Raw genomic sequence first — 12171 nt, forward strand, 5'->3', positions numbered from 1 at the left:
CTGTGTGTTGGGGGGGGGGGGGGGGGACACAGCGATTTAAGATGTTCTTGTGCCAGCGGCCAGCACCACCTTCAGTGTGGCGCCCGAGGCAACGCCCCCCCCCACCCCCCAAACTATGCCCCTGGGTCAGGGTACCAGCCTTCTGAGACAGAGAGGGACAGCTAGCTCAGGCCTTTCCTCAGCATCAAACCCTTCTTCTGCCAGGGAGGAGACTAGAGATGCCAGCCCTATGTCTTGCTTATATTGTTTTGCACCTGAGTTCCTCCAGTAAAGAAGCACTTGGTTTACTGCAGACCCTGAATCTCTGGACTTATTTTTGGGGTGCATAACACCTTACTACCCCTTCCGGAGAGCAGCAACATGTGGTGACACCTGGTCTGTGTCTGTGGGACCTATTGTAGCGTTGGGGCCTCCCTAAACCAGGCCTCTGCATACATTACTTAAATAATTTGAAATATTATTTGCACGGTACTGGCTGTGTCCAGAATTGCCCAAATCAACCTCTGTCTAAATCAGGACAAAAAGCAAACAGTTCTCATGTGAATGAGCACTTAAGACTTTATTATTCACTTGTACATCTATGATTTACACATTATTTGTCACCACAAAAGCCCTATATCTTGCAAACATTGGTCAGTATTTATTTGCAGACAAGGCCGAGTGTCCATTTGAACCGGAATGTTTCCCTAGTTGAAGTCCACATAGATGACGGATGTTTGTAGACTAAAATAAGAGAAGAGCTTTTACTGTATTTCTCTGTGATAAACACCATCCACACATCTCAGAATCCTACAAAAATAAAGATAATGAAGCAGCCACAGATTATATGACCACAAAAAGCAGCCGTTCAACTTGAAAGAAAGTGCAGAGTAACAAGGATATAACAAGACCAAGAATTTATGCAGTAATATATTCACTAAATGTAAACCATCATGATATATTTATTTTCTATTTTTCTCATGTGACTTCCATTCTCCAGCAAGGAAACATGCATTTTGAAGTGACACTCTTCCATCAACATTTTGGAAATAAAAAAAAATACACACACTGATTCAAAAAAATAAAATAAAAATAAAGATAACATGAAAAAATAATAATAAAAAATTGTTAAATAAAATAAAAATGACAATCCCAAAAGCATGTTTTCCATCTGTTATGCCTACGCAGTTAGAGTTTGCAGAAACCATTTTACACATCAATAAAAATAATACATTGTGCTTTCACGGAGAAAAATAAAATAATACCCTGTAACTAGTAATGATAACGCCAAAGTTGCTGGTTGGAACCAGTTGATGAGAGTAGAAGAGGAAACAGGTCCATCCAGCAGCAATGAGGTTTAGGTGATATATGTATATAGGCAATAGTTTTAGTGAACATGACAATCTATCAAATGAAGAATGGATCTCATGTACCGTAGAATTGTCATTCATAATAACCCCCCCTCCTCTCTATAGATGATACTTTTGTAGCAGATCTGATTGCCAGGAGTATTTCCTCTCAGGAAATCTTTCTGGTATTTTTATCTTCATAAAATCTTGAATACACTTTTCTAACTCTTCTTCAATAGACAGCTTTTCTTTTATCACTTTTTTTTTACTAGTATTGGACTCTCTAGACCCAGCTGTTAAAGTTCGTAAAAGGTCACTTTTCCGTCGGATTTCAGACTGCTGCAGAATCTGCACTGGTCCCTTCTTAGCTGGTCGATCTAGAGTCTGTATGTTGGGCTGGCGTGTCACCGGACCACAAATGACTGTCTCTTGCGGAGAGCTGGCTTCTGATTGGCTGTCACAGCTGGATGTAGAGAGTTCATTGCAAGATGTTCCACTTTCACCCTCTTTGTCCCCTTTGGGGTTTTTACAGCAGCAGTCACAATGGGTTGATGACCATCTAGAAGGTCCTCCTGCAAAGAATCAAAGAATATTATTAATATAATGATATATGTTATGTTATTTTGTTATTGTTACGCTCATTACAGCAGATGAGACTGAATATTTCAATTAAATAGTACTTGAAAGTTTCATACAGTTGTAATCTATTACATAGTAAAGGGAGTAGGGATGAGCGAATCGACTTCGGATGAAACATCCTAAGTGGAGTCGCATAAAACTTTGTTCCAATATTGTACGGAGCAGGAGCTCCATACAGTATTAGAATATATTGCCTCTGATGAGCCAAAGTTATTGCTGTGTGAAGTCTCGTAAGACTTCGGATAATAACTTCATAAATTAATTTGGACTGTAAAAAATTTTTCATGAACACTGGTTCAGTTCCAAGGTACCACATGGAACCGAACCAGTGTTCGGGAAATAGTTTTTTACAGTACAAATTAATTTATGAAGTTATTACCTGAGGTCTTGCAAGACTTCGTGAAGCAATAACTTCGGCTCATTGGAGCCAATACTGTATGGAGCTCCTGCTCCATACAAGTATTGGAACAAAGTAACTACTAACAATCTCTAGAATAAAAAGAACAAAGTCCCTTCAGATTTTTCTCTGCACAACTACACTTCTGTCTAAATAAGGAAATGACAGCACTACCAAGGTAGAAACCACAATGCTTAACAAGGATTTTAGGGGCAGTGTTGGACATAAACAGCAGATGGCACCTGTGCAAAAGCAGAATATGGACCCCTAGCTCTCCAATTGTTTGATGAAATTGAGTTGCTTGTCATACAGCACCTCAATCATGACTGGCGTTTCAGTGTGGTGCTGATTGTAAGTACTGGGAATAATTAAAACCATCCCTTGCAAGGAACTGTTGTTATGTTGTTAAAAGGGTATTATGATTTTAGTTTTATAGACCTGGATCCTACATCAGCTATAAGGCATTTCTGGAATATTGTATGCATATGCCAGAAATATCTGAGATGGGAAAACAACTTGTCAGCAGGGTCTCCTTGTTTTCACAGTTCTTGTGGACAAACTGCAAATATGGGCATGTCTGTGCTGGTATAGAGTTGCCAGTAGTTAAATTCTAGCAATATGCATCACTTCTATTGGTGGGAAAATCCCCTTCCCTTTCATATATGAAATGTAACATAGTAACATAGTACATAAGGCCGAAAAAAGACATTCGTCCATTCAGTTCGGCATGTTATCCTGCAAGTTAATCCAGAGGGAGGCAAAAAAAAACAACACAATTTTCCCCACTTTAAAATGCCTTGCTCTAGAGTTATCAGTTGTTTCTCCTCCTCATCTTTTCTAAATTAACTTTATCTCTGAAAGTTGTGAGAAATCTATCTTGTAAAACCAAGACAGGCTGCTAGCTCACCGAAGGACCAGATCACATCATCCCATGGAGAAGTGAGGGGGAGAGGGAGGAGCAGGGAGGAAGTATAGAGAGAGATAGAGAGACAAAAACAAAACAGGAATGATTAATGAGATTCACCAGCTAATAACTGTTAAATCTCATATTTATACTGTTCAGTACTTTTCCATAGTGTCCTAAATGGAGCTTCTAGATTATCCTGAGTAAGGGTTAGGCCAAGTTCACACTTGAGCTATTTGGTTGGTTATTTCCAGCAGGCATTGTGAGCCAAAACCAGTACTAAAGATCAGGTGTAAGGTAAAGATCTATACCTATTCTGTGTTTTTGACTTACGCCTGGTTTTGGCTCTAAATAACTGATCTAAATAAGGGACCAAATGACTGAAGTCTGAACTCAACCTTAGGGAGCAGATTCACCTTTTTCTCTATGTCTACTCTATGGGGAGACATCACTACAACTAGTTTCCACTCACCAGCTCAGAAACAACGAGAGTTGGAGATATAGCATTCAAAGGAGAAAACATCTGAAATTGCACTACATCTGGCCACTATATGTCTTCTGGCATATCACTTATGACAATATTCTTATGTTTCATCTGAAAATATATGTATACTTTACCCACTAATTAGGCATTATAAAAATGTATATCAAATTTACTCTGAAAGACAAACCTGACATCCATTCACAATACTCCACCTTTCTCCACAATATTTTCTCAACATGGTGCCCACCCTAGTAGTCCACAATATAATATAGTTTCACCATATTGTAACATAACATCTCGTAGTCAAACCACTGCATATGCCAATCTCCTAACATCCTTCATGTAATGTGTTTTCAATGCCCAACACAACTGACTGCAGAATCAAATATAAGAGCACAACTCGTCAAGCATTCTCTCCAGCCAATGCTACATCAACTAAGCAACCAGCAGGGATGAAATTGCTGTCTTTTGCAGTCATCGTGTTACAAAAATGCATGCAGAGATACAATTTCCTATGTTCTATACACTTTATTTTATTTTTGAATGTGTGGATTGCAATATAGTATCATTTACTCAGTGTGATCTCTTATGTAGTAATAGTTTGCCATTTTCTGCAGTTGGCTCCGTATAGCATAGTCATTTGTTACCTTTGTCAATGACTAAGTTTGATACTCATAATAAATACCCAAGGGAACATAAGTTAAAGGGGTCAAGAGTAGAATTTTTTATATTTTTTTTCCCATCATCAATGTCACTTTGTCCATGGACTATGCCTGATATTGCTGCTTAGCTTCATTCATTTCCCTGGAGCAGGACTGCAGTTCATAGTAAAGAGCACTTTTTCTTTTATAAGTATTAGACTGTTATCGTTATCTGTTATTATGCTACCATAGATACAGGCACTTTGTTAATGTGTGTATATTCAAATAATCTAAAAAAAAATATGTATTATCTCACCTACAGTACATAGACCAGCAAGTCACCAGAGATCCACACTATGTTAAAGAGAAACCCCAGGACACACATGATCATTCCAACAACCATTTAATCTACTGTACCTTACATTATATTAGTGTTTTGTTTTACCCTATACTATCTTTATATATATAATTTTATACACATATATATATATATATATATATATATATATATTTGTGTTAGGCGCTTACGGTAGTACAGTAATGAGCCCTAGGAAAGCAGGGAATAAGTGCAGTCGGTTGTGGTGTGCCGAAACCGAGGATAAGGTAGGCCTGAGAAAGAAGAGGGCCTACCCAAGGAAAAAGATATGGAAGAAATGAGTGTGAATGAGTGGAGTGGTGGGAGGGTCAAAGCTCAGACCTCAGATGGAGCAGGAGCCAGGTAAGGGGAGTGCCCTAAATAGGCTGGAGGCGGACCTCAGCCCCTCCCACAAATCCAGGCAAATTGCCTTAACACTTGTGTTAGGCGCTTACGGTAGTACAGTGAAGAGCCCTAGGAAAGCAGGGAATAAGCGCAGTCGGTTGTGGTGTGCCGAAACCGAGGATGAGGTAGGCCTGAGAAAGAAGAGGGCAAAAATGGAAATAACCAGTTTATTGTAGTCAAATATATACATGAATAGCTCAACCCGACATGTTTTGGAAAGCATCTCTTAACTCTTGTGTTGGATTGGGAATGTATCGCGAGTAAGCGGATGACTTCCAGCGCCCCAATTTCCCGATGACATGAGTAGGGACGTTGGCACTGGAGGCCGTGGACGCGGCTCCAATGCGAAAGGAGTGCCCTGAATAGTTGGCTGCGTTGAGGCCTAGTTGTGTGAGGGATGACCTGACATGGGTCATGAAGGTGGTGGTGGTGAGTACCGAACCATGTAGTTGAAGTAGCGGTTGAGAGGGTAGAAACTTGTGACGTTGTCTGTAAGCATCCAGGACCCTGACTGGACACCACCTGTTGTGCGTGGGGTAACATGAAATGTTGACGGGTAAGTGCTGACTACTCTTGGAGTGAGGTAAGGTCAGGATGTAATGATCCATGTGTTTCGCCAAGTGGGAGACAAGAAGACAAGGTGTGGCTTGGGTCGTGGAGTTTGTAGTGAATTCCCCGGCCTCAGGAAACCGTAGAAGGCCAAGTAAATTGCTGTTTTGATGATGGAGTTGGTATCTGCTTCAGAAGGCTTGGCGTCTAGTAAGTCGGATAATGCCTTGAAAATATGATTGTTAATGGGTAGCCTCTGGGCTGGACGTGCGGGTTCCGCTTTCTTAATACCTCTGAGTATGGTTATGATTTGGTGAGAGGCCATGAAACTGATGTTATTAGGGTGCAAGATTAGCATGTGGTGTAGAATGCCAGTGAGATAGAGTATGATGGCGTTGTATGACATTTGAGTTTAAGGTGGCAGAAAGAAGCAAACCCCAGAAGAGAAGACATGACAAAAGGGGGCGTGATGTTATGTTCCAGGAGGAATCTGTAACGAAAACGATAACGTGAGAGAGACTCTAATGGCGCAAGCCATGCGTGCGAGTCACCACAAGATAATTGTATTGCAAGCCACAGATGACCGAGCCATGCGAGCGGGTCTGAAGGCAGAAAAGACATGGAACCTGCTGGTTGTGGGACCACGCAGCCGGCCTCGACTGGTGGAGTTATGTGTGTAGAATTTAAATGGGGAAGCGATACGTGAGAGACTCTAATGGCGGAGCCATGCGTGAGAGACTCTAATGGCGGAGCCATATGTGTAAAAATTGACACGGAGAAGCCATGCGCGAGGGACTCTAATGGCGGAGCCATGCGCGAGAGACTCTAATGGCGGAGCCATATGTGTAAAATTGACATGGAGAAGCCATGCGTGAGAGACTCTAATGGTGGAGCCATGCGTGAGAGACTCTAATGGCGGAGCCATACGTGTAAAATTTATACGGAGAAGCCATGTGTGAGAGACTCTAATGGCGGAGCCATGCGTGAGAGACTCTAATGGCGGGGTCATGTGTGTAAAAATAATACGGAGAAGCCATGCGTGAGAGACTCTAATGGCGGAGCCATGCGTGAGAGACTCTAATGGCGGGGTCATGTGTGTGAAATTAATACGGAGAAGCCATGCGTGAGACTCTAATGGCGAAGCCATGCGTGAGAGACTCTAATGGCAGAGCCATATGTGTAAAACCAGAACGGAGAAGCCATACGTGAGAGGCTCTAATGGTAGGGCCGTGCGTGAGAGATTCTACTGGCAAAGTCATATGTGTGACACTAAACGGAGAAGCCATGCGTGAGACTAATGGCGGAGTCATATGTGTAAACTAACACGGCAAAGTAATGCGTGAGAGACTCTAATGGCGGAGTTATATGTGTGACACTGAAACGGAGAAGCCATGCGTGAGAGATTCTACTGGCAAAGTCATATGCGTGACACTAACCGGAGAAGCCATGCGTGAGACTAATGGCGGAGTCATGTGTGTGACACAAACGGAGAAGCCATGCGTGAGAGACTCTAATGGCAGAGTCATATGTGAGAGACTCTAATGGCGGAGTTTGTGTGAAACTAAAACGGCGAAGTGATGCGTGAGAGTCTCTAACGGCGGAGTTATGTATGTGAAAGTAAAACGGCGAAGTAACGCGTGAGAGACTATAATAGCGGAGTTATAAGTGTAACCTAAAACGGCGAAGTAATGCGTGAGAGTCTGTAATGGCGGAGTAATGTGTGTAAAACTAAAATGGCGAAGTAATGCGTGAGAGTCTGTAATGGCGGAGAAATGTGTGTAAAACTAAAACGGCGAAGTAATGCGTGAGGGACTCTAATGGCGGAGTTATATGTGAAACACTAAAACGGAGAAGCCATGTGTGAGAGACTCTAATGGCAGAGTTGTATGTGAAACCCTAAAATGGAGAAAGCCATGCGTGAGAGACTCTAATGGCGGAGTCGTATGTATACAACTGAAACGGAGAAACCATGCGTGAGAGACTAATGGTGGAGTTGTGGGTGCGTGCTAAACCGGAGAAGACACGCGTGGGAGACCAATGGCGGAGTTCTTTATTTTTTTATATTTTTTTTCACTTATGCGGCACCAATAGGACTCGCATAACCATGACCATCTCCTACAATGAACTTGAGACACTAACCCGCCTACAACCGTATAGTACCCCTAATGGACAACACGAGAACGGTCACCGGGCCCCTGAAGCCAAGGGACTGAACGAGATGACCTCACGGTGATGATAAGTAGTTAAACATGAGCCAGACCTGGTGGAAAAAATGCATGGACAGTAGTGATCCGAACCACGTGCACAACCGAAACATTAATTGACCGTGAAATTGAATTGATGGAGAAAACAAGAGCCAGAGGCATTGCAGCTCGCTAAGAGAAGACCCTTGTCATGACCAACGAATAACCAACTTGTGAACATAGTAGGAACACACTCTCATAGGCCTAGAAATGAAAAGAAATGCAGCTTTAGTGGAAGCAGGGTAAAACGCATGATGTAAGAACAAGTGGGTGAATGCAGCACTGGATGTGAGTGGTGCCTCACTCTTATAGGCCTAGAAATGAAAAGAAATGCAAATCGTAAGAGCTGGTGGTAAGAAAATTCACAGAACACATGTGTGGAGAAAAATATGTCTATGCTAGACCGCCTAAAAGGGGTTTGAAAGAAAGTGGTAAGACGAGTGTGGACTGTGGTGTGAACGGACACATGACCTTGATGGGATCATGAAAGAAGTACATGCTTGCGCGTGTGACTGGTTGGATCGAGACGTGAGAAATGAGGCTTGGCATGTGGGCTGAAATGATCGTCATGAACGTGTGACCGCATGGTCTGGACTATATGGCAGGATTACACTTTCTTTGATTTATTTATCTATTTACTTTGGACCATGGGGCACGTGGGTGATGTGGCGTTTTTTTTTTGTTTTTTTGGAACATGTGGCCACGGACTATATGGCGGGTTTCTCCTTTTTGTTTTAATTTAATTTTTATTTTTAATTTATTTTTTCCCGTGGCCATGGACTATATGGCGGGATTTCCCTTTCTTTCTTTCTTTATTTATTTACTTTGGACCATGGGGCACGCGGATGATGTGGCGGATTTGTGTTGTGTTTGTGGTGCTGTGACCTGGTGGTGGTGGGGTGTTTTGATATGGAGGGGATGTGAGGGCAACAGGCTGGATGCCCCCCCTGGACTGCACCGCCTGTGTGGGAGGGGGCATGAAGCAGAACGCCTGACCCGGAGATCCTTTCCGGCTGTAATATGAGTGACCCAAGTGTGCTGGGGATGAATCGTGGCTCTAATGCGCATGGTTATACACAGAATTTATGCATGGTAAATCATGACTGACGCCGGGATAGGACCTTTTGTACTGTGCTGGATGGAGTTTGACACCCCGAGGAGCCGGACATCAGTACTGTGTGAATGGACTGTGGTGCAAGTCAGCAAGGTATGGGGCAACCCATGTAGGTAACATGCGGGTGTCAATTGAAAAACATATGATAAATGCATATCAGCACCTATCTGAAATTTGGGCCTAACCCATTTGGAGATTGCCACCACCATGCTGACATGCGATACGAAGGCAAATGAGAAGTATGTTGGCCCTCCTTGCAGAATCTGACAACACATCCAAGCTCTCTGAAAATCGCACCATGTGAACGGTGTGTAACGCATGGTGGAAATATTGTATACAAAACAAGGACAAAGATACAGAGGAGCCTAGCGATCGTGCTGCCTAGTGAGTGTGGGGTAGGAAGCTAACCGCCTGCTCCGGGGCTCTGCCGGCTGCTGGTAGAGACGGACAGCCCTGGATGCCGGCGGTCCCCCTGTACTAGCTGCGGCTGCGGATGCCAGGCCGGACACCACGCATGCGCCGGACGGAACCAGCCGGACACATGCGCAGTACCGCCGGGCCGCGCGCGCGCAGACCAGCCGGGGGGACGCGGCCGGCCGCCATCGGCAGCGTGACAGGAGGGACGGAGGTAAGCTGGAACCCGAGGCAGAGCGGGGGCTCTGTGGTCGCGGCGCGTGTGCCAGGCGGTGATGAGGTGGCACATGACCAAACAATGGTGAAATGCAAGATGAGATGGTACAGGGGGACAAAATGGTGAGGCCCCGTGCTGTACCGTGTGGTTGGCTCGCTTAGCAAAGACAAGGCACGTGTGAATGAAGTTTGGCAGGTGTGGTGAACCGAAAGAGTAATGGTATGGATGGTGAATATGACCCTGAAACACAATACACCTGTGGTGGCTTGCTGCTGATTTGGGAATGGAGCGGAGCTCCCGTATGGTCGCATTCTTGCACAATGCTGACAGGCATGACCGACATGAAAATTGGCATGATTCGAGAGTGAGAAAACCTGACCTGAGTCCAACAATGGCGAAACGAAAATGAGTGGCACAGAGGAACAAGCGGAGAGGCCCTGTGCTGTACCGTGTAGACGACCCACAGCTCCACGGGCAAACGCGACCCACAGTGAAACCGGGCGGAGCAGGAAGAACGGAAACAGGAATGCTCCAAATCCCGAACACCGACGGCGACGAACTTCCAGAAACTCAGCAACTCGTATGCAAAACTCCAGCGATTCCCCAAGCGACTCTCTCTCACAAAGCTCAGACCTCAGATGGAGCAGGAGCCAGGTGAGGGGAGTGCCCTAAATAGGCTGGAGGCGGACCTCAGCCCCTCCCACAAATACAGGCAAATTGCCTAAACACATATATATATATTAGTTTACATTTTTTCCCAAAAACTACAATTACATTATTACACATTTTGTGCAGAATGTTGAAAACCATCAGATGCAGGTTTGAAGGGGTTGTCCAGGATTTTACTATTGAATTGCCTATTTTTAAGATTTTAAGACTATATATCTCCATACACTGTGAAGTAGATGGAGCTGGTTGCTATAGCAGCAAATGGGAGCAGTATCCAGTTCTAGCCACAGCTCACAAGTGTATGGAGCTGTGGAGTTCTGGCACCGACAGTGTTGGACTCCTGCCAGTCAGATATTGATGGTCTATCCTGAGGATGAGCTATCAGTAATAAAATCCTGGACAGTACATTAAGGATACAGGGAAAAGCACATGACATGCTGCATGCTGCTACACAAAACAGTCTGGAGCATGTCACAAGCAGTGTGTAAAGTGTAAGCACTAGTCCAATTTGGGGATTGACAAATATCATTTTTTGGCAATAATCTTAAATCATTTATAGGACAATATCATCCGCAGGACAGAGGACTGAGCCTGAAAGTGATGCAATAACAACAGCACAAAAAGTGACTATAATGGCATCAGAAATTGAGATTACAAATGAGAATTTTCTTAGGAAACTATGGTTTTCCCCTGGATTTCATCTTAAAACTTTTTTTATGTTCCATCAAATCATCTACCTCCATTCTAAAAAGTTTGTTCACTAAAATTATTTACTTTTAATTATGTTATCTTTTAAATTGAATTGGAGTTTTATTTACTTTCTTAATATGGCACATGCTATAAGGCTAGGGAAAACATAAGAAATAGAGATGCAAATAAAACCATAAATCAAAGGGAATTATATTTTATAAACATATTTACGTAGACCTGCATAGACTACTGTAAAGACATCAAGGAACAATCTATCTATAGCCAAGGCATACTTGATTATGAATCTTACAATTCAGTAACAGATCTTATTATTTGAGTACAACTTTGTCTGGGAAAAAAATCTGGAGTGAAAATTGTGATAAAATGTCATATTCTGGAGGTGGGAGCCTCTCAGTCTGCTAATACGCAGACCAGGAACATTTATAGACCCAGTCTTAGACTTGTTCTATATACAGACCCAAAAATCAATACAGGCTAAATTGAAAGTTATTTAATTCTTGCCTTAGGAAAAACTATTGAGTGACACTTTGTAAAACTGGTCGTGTGAATTTGAAAGAAACTTATACATGAAGAGCATTGATTTTTGTTTGTATGGGCTACATTCTGAAATGCTTGCCCTTTTCAAGCACTTTTACTTTCTTTCTGCCTCATTAACTCTTCATATATTTGTAAAAAAAATAAAAATAAAACAGCTAGTTTTGATCCAAATTTCAGGAAGAACTCTATTTGCTGCAAAGCCAAATTTCCTTTTGTTTTTCGGTACCAAATCTATTTTCCATGAAGGCCGGTAAAAGCATGAAGATGCAAAAATTTTGATTGAAGATTCTGCGCAAAATCCTGTGCGTGGTGACGGATGATGTCACCACGCCGGCCGACATGTAAACATCATCACTTGCTGCACAAGATTTCAGGATAGATCTTCAATCTTCAAGATGTTGGCAGCCGACTCTTCATGATCAAATGGATGCGGTAAGTATGATTTTATTACAAACCGGATTCCCAAAAAGTTGGGACACTATACAAATCGTGAATAAAAACTGAATGCAATGATGTGGAAGTGCCAACTTCTAATATTTTATTCAGAATAGAACATAAATCACG

The 12171-nt window shown here is 42.8% G+C and overlaps 1 protein-coding gene across 2 annotated transcripts in view; it reads right to left on the bottom strand.

Moving 5' to 3' along the window:
* Positions 1 to 662: 662 nt before the first annotated feature.
* The window catches only part of KCTD16 (potassium channel tetramerization domain containing 16), a 391368-nt gene continuing 379859 nt past the window's right edge, over positions 663 to 12171 (bottom strand). For both annotated transcript variants that reach the window (XM_044277605.1, XM_044277604.1), the window contains exon 3: positions 663 to 1900. In XM_044277605.1, coding sequence (XP_044133540.1) covers positions 1449 to 1900 — 452 coding nt within the window. In that variant the 3' untranslated portion in view covers positions 663 to 1448. The remainder of the gene's footprint in view (positions 1901 to 12171) is intronic.

Source organism: Bufo gargarizans, chromosome 2 (assembly GCF_014858855.1).
Source record: "Bufo gargarizans isolate SCDJY-AF-19 chromosome 2, ASM1485885v1, whole genome shotgun sequence".
Lineage (NCBI taxonomy): Eukaryota > Metazoa > Chordata > Amphibia > Anura > Bufonidae > Bufo > Bufo gargarizans.